The sequence below is a fragment of the Odocoileus virginianus genome, chromosome 25 (assembly GCF_023699985.2).
Source record: "Odocoileus virginianus isolate 20LAN1187 ecotype Illinois chromosome 25, Ovbor_1.2, whole genome shotgun sequence".
In the NCBI taxonomy this organism is placed as follows: domain Eukaryota; kingdom Metazoa; phylum Chordata; class Mammalia; order Artiodactyla; family Cervidae; genus Odocoileus; species Odocoileus virginianus.
In genome coordinates, this window is record NC_069698.1 from 24,849,509 (window position 1) to 24,869,877 (window position 20,369).

The 20,369-nt window shown below is 38.4% G+C and overlaps 1 protein-coding gene and 1 long non-coding RNA gene across 2 annotated transcripts in view; one reads left to right on the top strand and one right to left on the bottom strand.

Moving 5' to 3' along the window:
• Window positions 1–20,369, bottom strand: part of LOC110152686 (uncharacterized) — a 62,693-nt gene that overhangs the window by 25,646 nt on the left and 16,678 nt on the right. The gene's annotated exons all lie outside the window — the stretch shown is intronic.
• On the top strand, window positions 4,496–4,893 carry LOC139031102 (translation machinery-associated protein 7-like). Its single transcript, XM_070455228.1, has one exon. It carries the CDS (start codon window positions 4,516–4,518, stop codon window positions 4,708–4,710), a length of 195 nt encoding a protein of 64 aa, XP_070311329.1. The 5' UTR covers window positions 4,496–4,515; the 3' UTR covers window positions 4,711–4,893.

The window sequence follows — 20,369 nt, forward strand, 5'->3', positions numbered from 1 at the left end:
TTGGACAGCAAGGAGACCAAATTAGTCAATAGAGGAAATCAACCCTCTTATTCACTGGAAGAACTGATGTTGAAGCTCCAATACTTAGGCCACCTGATGTGAAAAGCTGACTCATAGGAAATGACCTGAGTCATTGGAAAAGATCCTGATGCTGGGAAAGATTGAGAGCAGGAGGAGAAGGGGGCAATAGAGGATGAGCTGGTTGGATAGCATCACCAGCTCAATGGACACAAATTTGAGCAAACTCTGGGAGATAGTGAAGGATGGAGAAGCCTGGCACACAGCAGTCAATTGGGTCGCAAAGAGTCGGGCACGACTTAGTGACTGAACAATAACAACATGTCATGCTGCTGCTGCTGCTAAGTCTCTTCAGTCCTGTCCAACTCTGAGACCCCATAGACGGCAGCCCACCAGGCTCCGCCGCCCCTGGGATTCTCCAGGCAAGAACACTGGAGTGGGTTGCCATTTCCTTCTCCAATGCATGAAAGTGAAAAGTGAAAGTGAAGCCGCTCAGTCGTGTCCGACTTCGCAACCCCATGGACTGCAGCCCACCAGGCTCCTCCGTCCATGAGATTTTCCAGGCAAGAGTAGCGGAGTGGAGTGCCATTGTCTTCTCCGAACATGTCATGAATCAGACCAAAAATGTACACATAGGAATCATGTTAAAAAAAATGATGCAGACCATCTAGATAAAATTAAGCAAAGTAGTATAAAGCACATTAAAATATCTTGCCTTGCTGTTGGGTGCCACGCATGGTATACGTTTTATGGATTTTGTATATGTGATGCTTTAAGGTGGTCACAAAAGAAATAGAGTTAGCTTTTGTTTCAGGTAGCAATTGTTCAAAAATACTGCCTAAAAATGGATATAAAATTCAGGGGCTCAAAATAAAACTCTGCAGGCTGGCTAATTGAGGGTAGGCATGGCTGGTGGATCTTCTGCCCCCCATGGCTGCTGGGGCTCATCTGTTTCAATGGCATTTGTTTGGCGCAACCATAATGGCTCTCTTCTACAAGACTTCCATCCCCTCTACCAGCAGGCTGTCTGAGCCTTCTTTTCTTTGTGGTAATGTCAGAGGTGTGAAAGGGTAAGTGGAAAATGCATGAGGCTTTTTATAATAGAACACAGTGTAGAACACTTCCATCAATGGGCCACTGGCCAAAGCGCATCCCAACTCTGAGTCCCAAGTCAAAGGTCAGGAAAATACTCGCCCATGAAGAAACCAAGGTGAAAATGTGGGTGCCAGGAGGGGTGAAAAGTGGTGACCCATCTTTCCTTCTTCAGCAAGTTTGACCTCTATCTCCAAAAGAAAAGAAAAAGGTCTTATGTTCTATATGCAAGAGGAATCATTATTCGTTGAGTATTTCATTTGACAGAATTCTACAATGAAGGTTATCAGTGGAATGTGTCTTTCCTGAAGACAGAAACAAGACTTTAAAAAAAGATCTGAAAATTGTTTTAAAAGGAAACATATATGCTAAATGGAGAGCAAGTCATCAGGATGAATAAGAAAATCTCTGTTGCAGAACATCAGGCCGAGACAAAGATTATAGGAAATTATGAGTAGATGTAAAAGTTATAGGTGGCCCACACTGGGTTTCTGAGTGAATTAGGAAAAGGCTCTTCCTCTGGATTAGGATAAGTCATAAATACATTCAGGATTTGGTGACTAGAGGCACAGATTGGATTTCAGCTTCCAGCTAACTCTTAGCCAGGTTGCATTGCTTAGGGGAAATGCAACCCTGGTGGAAGAAAAGAAAGCAAAAAGTTACTCAAGGATTTTATTAATTTTGTTGCTGTGCCTCACTGTGTTGCTAATCATGTATTTCTTATGGATTCCTCTTAATAATTCTTTAAAATAGTAGCCATTCTTTTCTTCCTTCCTTTCGGCCTTCCTGTCTTTGTTCCATAAATATGTACTGAATTTCTCCTGTGTGTGTAAAGTAAGTTCCTGGCAGGTAAGATAGAGCAGGAACAAAATAAACAAAATCACAGGCTTTATAATGTAGTAGGAGAGGCAGACAATGAACAGTAAGCATGACAAACTAGTGGGTTATGTAATGATAGAGAATGATAAGAGCTGTAGAGAAAAGAGGAAAGGAGAAGTGAGGGGAGAGGAGGAGAGAGAGGAAGAGAAGGGAGAAGGGAAGGAAGGGAAGGAGGAGGAGAGGAGGAGAAGGGGGGGGAAGGGGAGTGGGGGGTGTGGGAAGGGGAGAAAACAGGGAGAAGTGCAAGCAAAAGGAAGAGAGGATAAGGGAACAGGACAAGAGGAAGATTGTTTCAAGGTGTAATAAACAGAAAAAATAGTCTTTGAAGTAATAGGTTTTTGCTACCCTTTTTTTTTTTTTGTATGGAATAAGATATTATTATCATACCCATTTGAACACACTTTTACCACTGTATATCCATGGTTGATGGTACAAAGAGAAAAATGACCATTTCCTAATTTACTCACATCTCAATTCTGATTGTTAAAACTATTTTTCCTGAGATCTGCAAGACTAAACCTAAGAAAAAGTCAAGTCAGAAGATGAATTCTGATAAAACATAAAATAAATTTATGCCCTTATATTTGGTTTATCTAGTTTCACTTTTTTAATATAATAACAACTATGGCTAAAGGAAGTGAAAAATTGGCAGAATTTTACAGAAGATTATTAAAACAAATGTACCTGCAATGTAAACTAAATCATAGCTTATGTAGTTCATGTAACATTTTGTCATTTAAAAAATTTTATATGTTATGCTTGAGTTAAATAAAAGATAAATTTATTTATAACATTTTGTGTTTGCCATAGTGCTTAATAAATAGTCTTAAAGTCTAGAAAACCTTTCCCTTGGCTATGAATTAATCTATTGAGCATTCAAAATGGCTGAATGTGCAAGTTGGGAAAATAAGCACATTTGTTACAGTAATAATCCTCTAATGAATTGTGGTCTTAAGTTGTTTTCGCAAGTTTTTTATTTAAAAATGATCCTGATCAGTGGTCCAGTTTTCTGACTAAAAAAGGATTATTGAAACAAAACTTAACTACAGATAATTGAAATTAGGATAACTACATTGAAAAGTCTGGATTATAATTATGCTCCTACAATACTTACTCTTGGCTCTTTGAACTGTGAAACTTCTAAATTTTTATTAGAAGCTCAGAGGCACTCTCAGTGTGCTACTTGTGAAATTCATAGCACTATCTTCATAAGAATTCTTCAAAAAACTATTTGGAATCTGCATAATTTTAGAATCATGGAATTATAATACTGCTCTCCTTTCCCTTGATTTGGTATGTAGCATGATGGCATATACAGTAAGAGAATTTCCCTGCCTTAATCTTCCCTGATTGCTCTAAGTTGGTTGATAAATGAATGCTGAGAAGAGTAAAATATATGTCTCACTTTAAATACCTTAGGTTGGCTTGTGTGCAAATGCAATGGCCAGCTGACTATGTGTAATTGAAATGGAATGAAATGGAATTGAATCCATCTCTAGTGAGTTAATACTTCTCTCCTGTGTTGGCTTGTTGGCAACTTTCTAGGTTGCTGAAAATCCATCAATAAAAGATTGGGAGATGAGAAATTTTTGATAGGATATATCCTTAATCTTTAATTTTAATCTCTGTATTACAGACTTTTTAAACACTCTGCCTCATTACCTAATACAAGTTCAATAAATGTTACTTGCATGACCTCATATATATTTCATGTATGCAAATCATATATTTTATTATAATAAATGAGGGCTAGGTTTTCTGCTTCTATCTTATAGAACAGAGGTCAGCACTTTTTTTCTTTTTAAAGTTCAGATAATAAATATTCTAGGCTTACATCTCATTAGAACTGATTCAAATGAATTCTTTTTAATGCCTGAGTAATATTCCATGGTGGTATATGTACCACAGCTTCCTTATCCATTCGTCTGCTGATGGGCATCTAGGTTGCTTCCATGTCCTGGCTATTATAAACAGTGCTGCGATAAACATTGGGGTGCACATGTCTCTTTCAGATCTGGTTTCCTCGGTGTGTATGCCCAGGAGTGGGATTGCTGCCTCAACACATATATATGGAATTTAGAAAGATGGTAATTATAACCCTATATGCAAAACAGAAAAAGAGACACAGATGTACGTAACAGACTTTTGGACTCTGTGGGAGAAGGCAAGGGTGGGATGTGTTCAAGAAAACAGCATCGAAACATGTATATTATCTATAGTGAAACAGATCACCAGCCCAGGTTGGATGCATGAGACAAGTGTTCAGGCCTGGTGCACTGGGAAGACCCAGAGGGATCGGGTGGAGAGGGAGGTGGGAGGGGGGATCGGGATGGGGAATACATGTAAATCCACGGCTGATTCATGTCAACGTATGGCAAAAACCACTACAATATTGTAAAGTAATTAGCCTCCAACTAATAAAAATAAATGAAAAAAAAGCACACCTATAGACTTTCTGAAAATCTATGAGTTATTTTTGACTCTTTTAAAGAAAGTAATTGGCCTGGGGAAGGGGCGGCAGGCGCCATGTCGGGCCGCGAAGGTGGCAAGAAGAAGCCCCTGAAGCAGCCTAAGAAGCAAGCCAAGGAGATGGACGAGGAAGATAAGGCATTCAAGCAGAAGCAGAAGGAGGAGCAGAAGAAACTCGAGGAGCTAAAAGCAAAGGCCACGGGGAAAGGCCCCCTGGCCACTGGTGGAATTAAGAAATCTGGCAAAAAGTAAGCTGTTCCCTTGTGCCTGAGGCAGTGATGACCCTTAGTTCCATTCCTGTTTAAACACCTGGATTCCCTGCCATGAATATCTGTTGCCACCTATAGCTAGAATGAAGTGTTGTCTTGGAACCTATTGTACATTTAAGAATGAACTTTTGTAAAAAAACAAAACAAAACAAAAAAAAAAAAGAAAGTAATTGGCTAAATTTTCACATATCCAATATTTAAATAATGTAGTATTTAAAATATAAAATAAGGGAATCTTGTTTCACATTGTCCATTTGATCCAAAACACACTAATGTAACTAGACATGGAAATTTACTACTATGACTGGCAAGCAAGTTCACAAATGGAACTAATCTGAAGCCAGATCCTTGTCTCTATTTACAACTGATGTATTTATTTCATTAAGTTATTAACTGTATTAATCAGTAAAGTGAGAAAGATATCAACTTCATTTCATTAATCTATAAAATGAGAAGAATAAACTGGCACAACAACCTTCAATGAATGAAGGGAAAATATCTTTTAAAAAAATTGGTTTGACACGTGTACCCCAATGTTCATCGCAGCACTGTTTATAATAGCCAGGACATGGAAGCAACCTAGATGCCCATCAGCAGACGAATGGATGAGGAAGCTGTGGTACATATACACCATGGAATATTACTCAGCCATTAAAAAGAATTCATTTGAATCAGTTCTAATGAGATGGATGAAACTGGAGTCCATTATACAGAGCGAAGTAAGCCAGAAAGATAAAGACCATTACAGTATACTAACACATATATATGGAATTTAGAAAGATGGTAACGATAACCCTATATGCAAAACAGAAAAAGAGACTCAGATGTATAGAACAGACTTGTGGACTCTGTGGGAGAAGGCGAGGGAGGGATGTTTCAAGAGAACAGCATCGAAACATGTATATTATCTAGGGTGAAACAGATCACCAGCCCAGGTTGGATGCATGAGACAAGTGCTCGGGCCTGGTGCACTGGGAAGACCCAGAGGGATCGGGTGGAGAGGGAGGTGGGAGGGGGGACCAGGATGGGGAACACATGTAAATCCATGGCTAATTCATTTCAATGTATGACAAAAACCACTGCAATGTTGTAAGGTAATTAGCCTCCAACTAATTAAAAAAAAAATTGGTTTGGATCTCTCAAGTCAAATTTTTTAGTGTGACCTGATTGAGTATTTTGATGCCTCTGTCTTAAAGGCAAGTTGATGTCAGCAAGATCCTCCAACATATCAAACTACATTCAGCCTAAATGTCTGAGAAAACAGTATCAGCAGAATTTACAGTGCTTCTTTTGAAAGCACATAAATGAATGAATCAAATTTTATGAATCAAAGAAAAAATTATTATAAAGCATTTATAAGCAAAGTGCTCTCTAAATACTTAATAATATTTCTGCTCATGGCTTTCCTCTCCTAGAAGTCTACCCATCATTCGATTTCTCTGCTGTATCACCAGTGTATTTTAGCTCTCCCTAGTATCCCTCAGATGTCATTCAGTGAGTAAGAACTATTTGGCAGGCAGCCATACACTACTTGTGACAAAGAGTAGTAATTTTACTTACATTCTATATCTTAAAGAGAATTGTTATCTCTGTGTCAGATGAAATGGTTCTGCAAAGCTTACCAGTGTAACTCTCTTAATGCATATGTTTATTTCTCATAATATGAATAGTGGAGCCAACTAAATCTATGAACACAACCATGGACTGCTTCTAATAACACTATGCCCTAAACAGGTATCTCATCTTGCTTATGCTTAATAGACCTTTGAATAGCTAATTTATGATTCATCAATGCTATGTCCATGTTTTATTGCCTCTGGTTAAAGCAGAAAGCTTCTTTTTACAGATGGTGAAAATGAAAAATAGATTTGCAAAAGCAAGACACACTTGGGAGTGCAAGCCAAAGTCAGATCATGGAAGAATCTCTTTGATCCTAATTCCCTGAATCACATACAGGTGTCCGACCCTCTTAAACTCTACTGATATTAACTAGGCAAGACAAGAGGTGACTGTATGCCCAGCTTCCGCTGTTCCAGACTCCTTCCTACAGCAGTTCTTCAACCTGTCACATGTATAAAAAGGCCTCTGAGAGCAATAGCACGAGCATCTTGTGCTTAATGCACAACAGAGACAACTAGAAATGATGAGTTTATTTTGCAAATTTAATTTAAGAGGTCTTTACACTGTGTGCACACATCTTCCTCTGAAAGTCACAAGCAAAGTATTAGATTTCTTTCAGTCCCAACTAAATACAAATTTTGCTGAAACCCAGTTAAGAAATGCAGATGTGTAAGAATCGAACCACATTAAAGAGAATGCCAGCAATGAGTTCATTGTGTGTGACAATAGTTTAGACTTATGTAGAATTATATGTATGAATAAAACTTTTCCAACTCCTGGGGTCTATCTTTAATGATGTTTTCTCTTGCACATAAATAGTGTTGCCAGGACATAAATAAGCAAAAAAAGCCTACTTTAATGTAACATAATAGCTACGATCATTGGAATTAAAAAATATGATCTAGATTTAAATCTCTGTTCTACCACTTACTTTGTGTCCTTGATAAGCTACCTACCTATAAACCTCAATTTCCATATTTGTAAAATGAGTTAATGTACCTTTCTTATAGAATTATTATGGGGACTAGATAAAATATTTATATAAAACTGGTACTCCAGATCCTTGAGCACATAATGAACTGATTCTTGAAAGAATCTTTGGATTAGAGCAGGAGAAATGAGTTTGTTAAAAATCATCCCCTGACCACCCATCTGGCCCAATCAAATTGTTCCCTCAGCAACTCCAAGCATTTTATTAGATAATGAAAGAAGAGATGTCTGTCCATTTGGAGCAGAATGACTACTAGTCCCCAGCTACTAAGGTTGTTCAACAGACGTTCTTTTCAATCTCTTATTATATATTTCGATCTAAGACCCAGTCAGAGATGGGAAGGGATGAAGTTGAGGATGGAAAAGGGTACTCATTGTTGGTTCAACTACTTTTTTTTTTTAATTTCTTATGACTGTGTAGAATTAAAACATGACCATTTCTGTTCAAGCAGGAAAAATAAATTATTCTAGATGCTAAATCAAAACATAGAGGATAAATTTTACTTCTCCTTCTTACAGAAATAAGAGAAGGATTTTTAAAAATTCTGTAAAATATCTCCCAGACTCATACTGATGCCTGATCTTCCTTTAAAAAATCACTTTTGTAACGCTCAATAGATATTAGGGGTTATGCTCATTAACATTTGCCTATCCCTGTAAATTTTACCAGATACAATGATATTGAGAAATTCAATTGGCCTCCTAAGTAAAGGTATTAAGCTTTGTTTTGAAAGATTCATTTTATACCAACAATAGTATAGATTGAACATTTGCTTTTACTACCTTCGAGTTTGCATGAATTACAAAATTACTTTTCACTGTTACTAAAGTCTCAAAAATATGCCTATGAATCATAATTAATTTTTAAAAAATACTTATGGTTTTACAATTACTTCTGTCTTTTTAGCTCTGTAATTTTCTCACTCAATACTAACAGAGCAACACACTAGTGTTATTCTTGAAGAGACATGAAACAGAGAAACAAACCAGGAATAACACAAAAATCTTGATAGCCACTTCTTAAAGAAAACAATATTCAGTGACACTTGTCAAAACACAGTAAGGAAGAATTTATTTGAGAGGGGCCTTAGAGAAGTGTGTAAGGACTCTCCTCACAATAGAATCTTACAGCGAGGGAGAGAGATTGGACTCAACTTCCAATACAGAATGAACAAAAGGGAATTTATAATCAAGGCACAGGGTGGGGATCAGTGGATAAAAAGTACTAAGAGGAAACATCAGTAGAAAGGGAATTCTGGCTAAACCAATCTAAGACAAGACATCACCTGGCAGATGGTGGAAGACAAGGAACCTGGTTAGATAAGGAGGGTGACTTCTCTTCTAAGCTGCTCAGCTGTAACCAACTCTTAGCGACTGTGTGAACTGGACCGTAGCCTGCCAGGCTCCTATATGCTTGGGATTCTCTAGGCAAGAATACTGGAGTGGGTCTCCATTGCAGGGTTCTTACTGAGATTGGACAGTGCAGAGACTAAGATGGGAGTCCAAAAGTCAGGCTGAGTTGGAAAAAGGACTCAGTGGAACCTGAGTAGAAGTTGGTTAATGAGAGAATCTTTGTCATGCAGAGTAATTTAATATTCCCCGAGAAGCTATTATCTCAGCCTATAAGAACAATCCTATTTCACTCAAATATTTTAGAGATATCTTTATAAACTTTCCTTTCCTTCCTCCACCTACTATATACAGGGGGCTACCATGCAGGACACTGAGATGGACTTGCCTATAGTGAATGTATTATGACTCAGTCAGAGTCACTATATGATGAGCTTAGAATACTCTCCTCTCCCTAGCTAATTCCCATTTAAAAGCAAGACTCAAGTTAGATTTAATCTTTCCCTTAAAGATATGTTAATATCTCACATTTCTCTGCTCCCCTATAATAATCTATGCAACCCTGTAGCATAATATTACGACAGATTAATTATCAGCTGGTCGTTGACTAGTGTCCCCTGAGAACAAAGCCTCCTGGAGGACTGAATGGAGTAGTATTCATCTTTTTATCCCTGGCCCCATGTACAATTTCTGGCACCCAGCAGACACTCAACATTTATGAATAGTTGAGTTAATAAATGAGCTAAGGATCTTCAATGACAAATGAGATATACCAATGTGGCATAAATCTAACAGAAACCAACATTCATGGGCATCACCACTTTCTTTTAGTAGGTTCTCATCTTTTCACAATTTTATTTACAAAAGTTGCCCTAGGGCAGAAACTTGGAGCATTTATCCACCTCATGATAATTGTAAAATCAATAACCAATATTTTCAGCAGATCCATAAAAATAAGGTTCACAAAAAAAAAAGAATCGCCAGTCAGAAAAGAGAAACTGGAAGAAAGTGAGTTCTGCTCTACCCGAGTTGATGGTAATATATGTCTCCTATCAATTTCTCTTTCCTCCCAAGCCAAGGCTCTCCTTTTGCCATCATGATTACTTACACACAATAGGCTGCTGGTTAAATGATGGGCCTGACACAACAGGCACGCCAGCACTGCAAATTCTTTACCCCTAAGGCCTTTACTTGTCCATGTACACGGTATACAGTTAAGCTTGGTCTCCTGGGAACACTTCTTAATTCCTTTATCTCACATTCATATTCTAAGTTAGGAGAAGCATTTAATCCTACTGGGCATGTGTCTGCATGTGTGTGTTAGTCATTCAGTCTTGTCCTACTCTTTGGGACACCATGGACTGTAGCCCGCCAGGCTCCTCAGTCCTCTGTCCATTCTCCAGGCAAGAATACTAGAGTGGGTTGCCATTCCCTTCTCCAGGGGATCTTCTTGACCCAGGGATCGAATCCAGGTCTCCCTCATTGCAGGCAGATTCTTTACCATCTGAACCAGCAAGGAAGCCCTCCTGTTGGGCATACCCAACATGTTTTCTGTTCGTTGCTACATCTCCATTAGAAATAATACTAAATACAGATGTTCTTGACTTAGGATGGTTCAACATATGATTTTTCAGCTTTATGAAAATTTGATCTTTTTCCACCTAGTGATACGCAGCAAGATACTCTCTCGTAATGCTGGGAAACAGCAACTGAGCCACAGCTCCCAGTTAGCCACGTAATCATGAGGATAAACAACTGATACACTTACAACCATTCTGCATCCATACAAACTTTTTGCTTTTCACTTTCAATATCTTATTCAATACATTGCGTGTGCTGTCCTTAGTCATTCAGTTGTATACAGCTCTTCACGACCCTTTAGACTGTAGCCCACCAGGCTCCTCTGTCCATGGAATTCTCCAAGCAAGAGTATTGGAAAGGGTTGTCATTTTCTTCTGCGGGGGATCTTTCTGGCCCAGGTATCGAACCCAGTTCTCCTACATTGCAGGCAGATTCTTTACGTGTCTGAATCACCAGGGAAGTCCATGATATTCAGAGTAGGTTAGGTATATTTTCAACTTATGATATTTTCAATTTATGATGAGTTTATCTGGACATGTCCTCCTCATTAAGTGGAGAAAGACTTTTATTAAAAACAAAATTCGAGAATCTACAGTCTTATAATTCTTGATAAAATGAATTTTCAAAAATCAAGTAATGTTTCTAAAAAGTTCACCAAGCTACCTACATGAATGTAATGATATAGATGTTATGAAAGAAAGTGAAAAGACTTCTTCCTTTCTACCTCAAAGAACTTACAATCTTATTTTATAGTATTCCTGTGAGTTGTGAAGTTGTAAATCAGCTACTTTTCTGAGGTCAACCCAAACTGGTTTTCACTCACCATTGTATTCAAGATAAGAACTAATGAAAGGTAGATTTATTTTTATGGAATAACCACCTTTTTCTCATCTTGTTTTACTTTTTGTCTAATGGCTCTCGACCCACCTTGCAATTTCTGTGACAGTGTGGGCCTCCTGACCTATGCACCTGCTCTCCAAGCACTTCACCACGTGCCCTGCTCCAGCATGAGACATTGATAAATTCTCTCTGAGATACAAGGAACGATAGGCGATTTGAAATGTATGTATTTTCCTCTGTTCCCACTTGTTTCTGAGAAGTCTTTCATTCTATTTCTGAGTTGAGCTGATTGATTCTGAACTAGTTGAAACTCAAGGTCCAGAGCAACAAGCTGAGAAAAAAATGATAGAAGTATGTTTTAAAAGTGCCTTGGTTTTATCTTCTGATTCATTCAATAGAAAAGCTCTTTTATGGATAAAAGTCCCTTTTTATAACTGTAGTACTCTCAGTTACTACTGGAGTGAAGCATTACAAAAGAGGACAAAATGGTGAAATGCTGAAAATTTAATACACACTAAACGTAAAGGTGAATGTTGAACAAGAAAGACTCAGGCTTAGTGATATTTCTGTTGTATTTCCTCTCTCTCTCTCTCTTGCTCTCTTTCTTCCTCCCTCCCCCCCTTGTTGCTTAATTAGTTTTATAAGTGAAGGATAAAGCCTTAACTGTGAGTAGTGAGTGCATAATAGATAAATATAGGGAAGTTTAAAAACAAGTTCAACCTTGAATAAAGTTAATAAAAAGATGAATTTTTCTTCCTGTTCATGTAATAAGAATACTTCAGCGCTACTTTTAAGTGAAATGACCACCTGGTAAAATCGTAAGATTCTTTTCAAAAGATCTCTTTATCTAACTGATGCTTTGAACCTCATCAAGAACCCCATCAAGAAACTTCCCACCTTCCTTTTGAGGCTTTAATCTTCAAACAAATAAAAATCTCCCCTATGAGGGGTAAAATGTTGAGACTTTCCAATTCAACATTCACATTTCTGAAGAGGAACTCAGGCCATGGAATGCCTTTGAGAATGGAGACTCCAGTTGGAAGACAAAGATTGTCAACACATCAAATAGTTATACAGCAAATTATCACATTTGTGGAGAACATGTGGTGGGAAGTTCCAATAGTCTTCTGGCTCCTTGATACTTCTAGTTTGTATACTAAAGTGATTTATGATATGTTTTTACAAAAGCACATTTTTTAGCAATAAAAGACTGACTTTTTAAGACTTAATCATTCCATAACTAATTTATTGCTACTTAACACAATGGAAAGTGCCTTGATTTATGAATCTGAAGAATATATCTATATTTTTCTCCTCCTTCTGATCACCTACACTGATATCAGATGTCATGGAACTCAAGTGCTTATAGTACAAGAATTATTATTTAGGTCACCTATTGTACCTGCATAAGTATTATTGTTGTTCAGTTGCTAAGTCATGTCTAACTCCTTGAGACACCATGGACTACAGCATGCCAGGCTTCCCTGTCCTTCACTATTTACCAGAGTTTGCTCAAACTCATAACCGTTGAGTCGGAGACGCGATCCAACCATTTTGTCTTCTGTTGCCTTCTTCTCCTCTTGCCCTCAATCTTTCCCATTATCAGGATCTTTTCTAGTCAGTCGGCTCTTCACATCAGGTGACCAATATATTGGAGGTTCATCTTCAGCATCAGTCCTTCCAATGAATAGTCAGGGTGGATTTCCTTTAGCATTGCCTGGTTTAATCTCCTTGCAGTCCAAGGGGCTCTCAAGAGTTCTCCAGCACCACAGTTCCAAAGCATCAATTCTTCAGCGCTCAGCCTTCTTTATGGAGCAACTGTAACATTCATACATGACAACTGGAAAAAATATAGCTTTGACTATACTGACCTTTGTAGGCAAAGTTATGTCTCTGCTTTTTAATACTCTGTCTAGATTCATCATAGAGAAGGCAATGGCAACCCACTCCAGTACTCTTGCCTGGAGAATCCCATGGATGGAGGAGCCTGGTAGGCTGCAGTCCATGGCGTCACTAAGAGTTGGACACGACTGAGCAACTTCATGTTCACTTTTCACTTTCATACATTGGAGAAGGAAATGGCAACCTACTCCAGTGTTCTTGCCTGGAGAATCCCAGGGGTGGCAGAACCTGGTGGGCTGCCTTCTATGGGGTCATACAGAGTCGGACACAACTGAAGTGACTTAGCAGCAGCAGCAGCTAGATTCATCATAGCTTTCCTTCCAAGGAGGAAGCATCTTTTAATTTCATGGCTGCAGTCACCATCAGCAGTGATTTTGGAGCCAAAAAAAATAAATAAATAAAGTCAGCCACTGTTTCCACTGTTTCCCCATCTATTTGCCATGAAGTGAAGGGACCAGATGCCATGATCTTAGTTTGATAGATGTTGAGTTTTAAGTCAGTTTTTTCTTTCTGCTTTCACCTTTATCAAGAGACTCTTTAGTTCCTCTTCACTTTTTGTCATTAGAGTAGTATCATCTTCATATCTGAGGTTGTTGATATTTCTCTCAGCAATCTTGAGTCCAGCTGGTGTTTCATCCAGCCCAGTATTTCACATGATGTATTTTGCATAGAAGTTAAATAAACAGGGTGACAATATACAGCCTTGACATACTCCTTTCCCAGTTTTGAACCAGTCTATTGTTCCATGTACAATTTTAACTGTTGTTTCTTGTCTATACTCCTTTCCCAGTTTTGAACCAGTCTATTGTTCCATGTACAATTTTAACTGTTGTTTCTTGTCCTGCATACAGGTTTCTCAGTAGGCAGGTAAGGTGGTCTGGCATTCCCATCTCTTGAAGAATTTTCCACAGTTTGTTGAGATCCACACAGTCAAAGGCTTTAGGGTAGACAAAGAAACAGTTATTTTTTAATTTTTAATTCCCTTGCTTTCTCTTTGATCCAGCAAATGTTAGCCATTTTCTCTCTGGTTCCTCTGCCTTTTCTAAATCCAGCTTGTAAGTCTGGAATTTCTCAGTTCACATACTGTTGAAGACTACCTTGAAAGATTTTGAACATAATTTGCTAGTATGTGAAATGAGTACAATTGTACTATAGCTTGAACAATTTTTGGCATTGCCTTTCTTTGGGATTGGGGCAAAAACTGACCTTTTCCAGTCCTGTGGCCAATGACGAGTTTTCCACATTTGCTGTCTTATTGAGTATAGAACTTTAACAGCATCATCTTTTAGGATTTGAAATAGCTCAGCTGGAATTCCATCATGTTCACTAGCTTTCTTCATAGTAATACTTTCTAAAGCCCACTTGACTTTGCATTCCAGGATGTCTGGTTCTAGGTGACTGATTACACCATTGTGGTTATCTGGGTCATTAAGACCTTTTTGTATATATGTATATAGATACTTCACTTAACCTTTTGATGTCAGTGAATCCCTGTGATTAAGATAGATTCCTACTTAGCCCTTCACTTTAACACCACCCACCACTACCAGCCCCAAATAATTCCTTCTCCTGAGACTGAAATTTCTTGCCTCTTAAAATCCATAGCAGGCGTGTTACAACAATGATTCTTGGAGATTATATAGAAAATATTGTTTCATTCATTCAAGGAATAATTTTTGTTTCTACTATTTACATTGGCATTACTAAGGAGATTTTAAGAAATATTACCTGTCACAAAAAGCTCCCCACGTGGCACTAGTGGTAAAGAACCCAACTAGTGGTAAAGCCTCACAACACAGGAGACAAGAGACTTGGATTCGATCCGAGTCTGGAAAATCCTCTGGAGGGTGGCACAGCAACTGACTCCAGTATTCTTGCCTGGAGAATCCCATGGACAGAGCAGCCTGGCAGGCTACAGTCCATAGGGTTTGCAAAGAGTCAGACATGACCGAAGTTACTTAGCATGTATGCATGCACCTAACACATATTCTAATACTATCCATTCTTTCCATCTAAACTGGATCATCTCCCCATTAAATCTCTATTCCCTTATTCTGTTTTACTTTTGCTCCACTGTATTTATCACCACTCAAAATTATATCATGTTTTATTTTTACATTGTCTGCCTCCCTTCTCTAGAATATGACCTCCATGAGGATGGTGAATTTGTATCATTCACTGCTTAATTCCCAATACCTGGAACCATGTTTAGGCCATTGAAGATACTCAGTACTTGTCAAGTGACTGGTCAAATCAATCAATTAGTTAGTCTCAATTTCAGAGACTTTTCAGTTCTTCACCACACCATGTAGGGAGGCTATGTTACAAATGGAATCTTGCCATTAGTCTCAGGTCTATTGTAAATGAATGACACTTCAGAAGCAGTGGTAGAGACCAACAGTCACCAAAGATAATGGAATATCTATTTCAACTCTTCTTGGCAGTCATTAAGCTCTTGCTTCACAGAGATACAATTACTTTATTGATAATAATCCAGTACTCTTTTTTTGAAAAAATTGGGCCATAGTTGCTTCATAATCTTGTTAGTTTCTGCTGTACAACAAAGTGAGTCAGCTATACGTACACATACATCCTCTCCCTCCTACCCCATCCCACCCATCTAGGTCACAACAGAGCACCGAGATGAGCTCCCTGCTCTGCATGGCAGGTTTCCACCAGCTATTTATTTTACTCTTAATTGTAACTAAGGTGTAGATGTGAAGATCTGACTCATTGGAGAAGACCCTGATGCTGGGAAACGTTGAAGGCAGGAGGAGAAGAGGATGACAGAGGATGAGATGGTTGGATGGCATCACCGACTTAATGGACATTAGTTTAAGCAAGCTCCAGGAGACGGTGAAGGACAGGAAAGCCTGGCATGCTGCAGTCCATGGGGTCACAAAGAGTCAGACATGACTTAGCAACTGAACAAAGGTGTAGCTAGTAACTGAAAATAACTTGAAGGAAATTTTTCATTGTCTATTATCAAGCAACTTAGCATATTTGTATCTCTACGTGTTGACACCTAAAAACATGGGTCTTCTTATAAATGATAGCTATAGGTCTACAGAGTCTTAAAGAAAACATCATTAAAAATATAAAGCCACATGAAGTTTTTTAGTCATCTAAAATGAAAAAAATGTGTGTAAATGAAGTCCTAACAAATCTGTCTCTAGAAGGATGTGTGACCAAAACTGTGGTGGCAAAGACTGAAATGCTCTGGAGCATTCTTAGAATATCTCCCGGCCCTGCTCTCGGTAGTGAACAAGGAGGAAGCGGGGGACCGCAGTGGCCAGAGGGGAGGGGCTGTCCTTGAGGATCAATGGAGGGCATTATCTGCATAATTGGCAAAAGTTTTCAAGTGCAGCAAATGTTTAAAATGGTTCATTTTGATCATTACTGTCAGTTTTGTTGAATTTTGTATTTTTTTAAAGACATGAAATAGGGATTTAAAGTGTAGGGGTGCAAAACTTCTCCGCCCCCCCCTTTCCTAGTTATTCCCTGGTCTAATAATTGACATAATACAGGTTAACAGGAGAAAAAAATTTCACACATATGGGTGCTCATAGAAGAGCACAAAAAATGACAAAAGTAGGCAGTTTGTACCTATTAGACAAAGAAACAATAAATCTGTGAAGCATTGTTCAAGACAAAGAAGTTTTGGTTTAGGGTAGTAAATTAGTGAAGTAAAAAGCCTTAGTTGTACAGCTTTCTCAGCCCTGAATTCCCTGTCTATGGTGATAAGCATGCCTTCTACCCTCCTGGTACAGGGAACGTTACCTTTCACATAGGAGATTTATTTCCTGCTTTCAAAGGGACAAATGAGGGTCAAAGTGTCCTTCTTGCATCAGCTGTTTCTTAAGTAATTTTAATTCAAAATAATCAATGTACCAAAATGGCATATTTGGGGCTGGCATATTCTGCTCCTCTTCAAAAGCAAAAGATGGTTTTGTTTAAAATGCAGTAAATCTTAGAAATGTGCTTGAAAAATTGTTGTGAAAAACATGAAATCACGAAAGGACTACCATAACACATATCCTAATCCGAGTGAGTAATTATGATCACAGAGCTATATGAGCATCTCGAAACCTCCTCCTCATTTTTATTTCACTCACTTCCTGCCAAAAGCTAACAACCAAGGGACAAGGGGAGGGGAAGTGCTAGATGCCATGGTTAAAAAAGGAACAGAGTTTTAAATTAGGGGTTGCATCAAATGGTCTTAAAACATATGAGTAGGTGATTTCTAAGACATGGAATGTTTCTTATAGTATTATAACAAAATTTTAGTGTGGCTAATACAAATGCACATGAAATGTCTGTTTTATTGTTTGTAATTCAATGAAGCAGTAACACCTAACAGATAAGAAGCAATGAAGTGGGCATTGAGAAGCTGAATTCTAACAATGTTTGCCTTTTTCTTTAAGCCATTTCACGTGTTTTTGTTTTAGCATCTCTTTTTTAAAGATCGAGAAGATAAACCTTTTCTAAGAGTAACCTGAGGATATACAAAAGGGACAAGGGTTACAGCTCTGTTATTTTAAGTATTACCAATCTTAATAACCAGGTATTCCCAATAAAAATTACTCTTGATAGGTAGTGCAAGAGAATAACAAAAAAATCTGGTAATTATAAAAATGGATCTTGGATCTTTCAGCTTAGATGTGCATAAAATTTACAACAATAATATAAACAAATTTAAAAAATAGTCCAAGCAGCCCAAGTCTATTTTTGGTAGTATACAGGAGAGAAAAAAATTTACATATTCAATTTTTAGCTAAGAATTTTCCCTCAAAGTGGAATGTGTGGTGTTTTAATTTGTAGCATGAATCAGAAGTGTTTTCTACAGATAGAAAAAACTAACCTCTGGTGAGTACCAGTCACTGCTGACATATGATTTATATATGTTAAATTGCTTTCTCTTCATATTAATCTTATGAGTCAAGTGATTTTATCAATGAGAAAATAAAGGTCAAATTATATTTTTACTCAGTGGCATACAGCTAGTAATTAGAGGAACCAGGATTTTGAACCCATATCTGTTTGCCTCTAAAGCCTTGGTTATTTCTACTACGTTCTCTATAGTCTTTTCAAAGGAATCCATAAACATCAGATTTTCCCAGGAGCTTTGTTTCTGAGAACAGAACCACTTAATCTCTTCTCAGTGTCCCTTTCCTGCTCTTGGGTCCCTTCAAACATTAAGATTCACATTTACATCCTCAGGTCCCATAATATAGTATTACACCCAGGATTGTCTTCAGCATTGTCACTTGGCTTGTTCCCAACCATATCTCATAATTTGCATCAATGAACCCTGCCATAAATCCCTTCAGGGTGGTTAGTTTGTTAATTCCTAAACAATGAATTCATATTCAATTATTTGTAAGGTCACAACTTAAAGATCACTCCTCTAGTTCTGATTTACTTTTCAGTATTGCTTTGGCAGTTCAGGGTCTTTTGTGTTTCCATACAAATTGTGAAATTTTTTTTCTAGTTCAGTGAAAAATGCCATTAGTAATTTGATAGAGATTGCATTGAATCTGAAGATTACTCTGGATACTGTAGTCATTTTCACAATATTGATTCTTCCAATCCAAGAACATGGTATATCTCTCCATCTGTCTGTGTCATCTTTGATTTCTTTCACTAGTGACTTACAGTTTTCTGCATACTGGTCTTTTGTCTCTTTAGATTTATTTATTCCTAGGTATTTTATTCTTTTTGTTGCAATGGTGAATGGGATTGTTTCCTTAACTTCTCTTTCTGATTTTTTATTGTTCATGTATAGGAATGCAAGGGATTTCTGTGTAGATTTTACATCCTGCAGCCACTGTAGAGAACAATACGGAGATTCCTTTAAAAACCAGGAATAGAACTACCAGATGACTCAACAATCCCACTATTGGGCATGTAGTCTGAGAAAACCACAACTGAAAGAGACACATGTACCCCAGTGTTTGCTGTAGCACTATTTATAATAGCTAGGACATGGAGGCAACCTAGACGTCAATTGGCAGGCTAATGGATAAAAAAGTTGTGCATATACACAATGGAATATGGCTTCCCTGGTGACTCAGATGGTAAAGAATGTGCCTGCAATGCTGGAGACCTGGGTTTGACCCCTCAGTTGGGAATATCCCCTTGAGAAGGAAATGGCTATTTGTCAGGAAGCATTTAACAAAAGGCTTCCTGCGTGCTGTCTTGGATCTGTCAGGAACCCTCTGGCCCTTACTGATTCCTGAATATTCAGGAATTAAGAGGAGAGGCAGGCCTTGCCTGGGCTGAGGAATCCAGGTATTTCTCATTACAGTGATAAGTACCCTCTTCCTTCTTATGAAAAGATGATTGTTTGCAATTCTCTCTTTGATAGGGATCATCTTATGTTTTTTTGCAAGTCTGGAATTTTAATCTTTATCTTTGCTGAGAATAACCACCTTGTAAGACAGTATATATGCCCATGCCATGTTGATTAAAACACCTTTGCTCCATCAGAGCTTGGGTCCCCATGTCTTTCTTTCCATTCTTTCTTTCTTTCCTTCTCTCTCTCTTTCAGGCTAATTCCTTGGAGCGCGGAGGCCCGCTGAGCCCACTTTCTTGACTGGGCTTCTGAGACCCTCTCGAGAAGGCGCCCTGCGCCTTCACCCACTCAGAGGGCGCCCGGTGCCTCCGTGCCAGCAGCACGCGCCCTAAGAACAGGGCTCTATTGGATTTCCGCCTAAACCAGGGGATATCAGCCTCTTTCTCTCTCTTACTTTCTTATCGTCCACTCCGGACCACCAGGTTCCAGTCCATTAAAGGACCAACAGCTATCCACTCCAGTACTCTTGCTTGTAGAATTCTTTAGACAGAGGAGTCTGGCAGGCTCCAAGCTAGGACATGGAAGCAACCTAGATGTCCATCAGCAGATGAACGGATAAAGAAGTTGTGTCACATATAAATGATGAAATATTACACAGCCATAAAAAGAATGCATTTGAGTCAGTGCTAATGAGGTAGGTGAACCTAGAGCCCATTATACGGAGTAAAGTCAGTCAGAAAGAGAAACACAAATATATATTAACACATATATATGGAATCTAGAAAAATGGTACTGATGAGCCTGTTTGCAGGGCAGCAATAGAGATGCAGACACAGTGAAAAGACTTGTGGACACAGTGAGGGAAGGAGAGGGTGGGACAAACAGAGAGTAGCATGGAAACATGTACATTACCATATGTAAAATACATAGCCAGTGAAAATTTGCTGTATGATGCAGGGAGTTCAAATAAGGTGATCTGTGACAACCTAGAGAGGTGGGATGGGGTGGGAGGTGGGAGGGAAGTTCAAGAAAGAGGGAATATATATATATACCTATGGCTGATT

Coding starts and splice junctions, on each gene's coding strand:
- LOC139031102 (XM_070455228.1), top strand. CDS start 4,516: ATGTCGGGCCGCGAAGGTGGCAAGAAGAAGCCCCTGAAGCAGCCTAAG.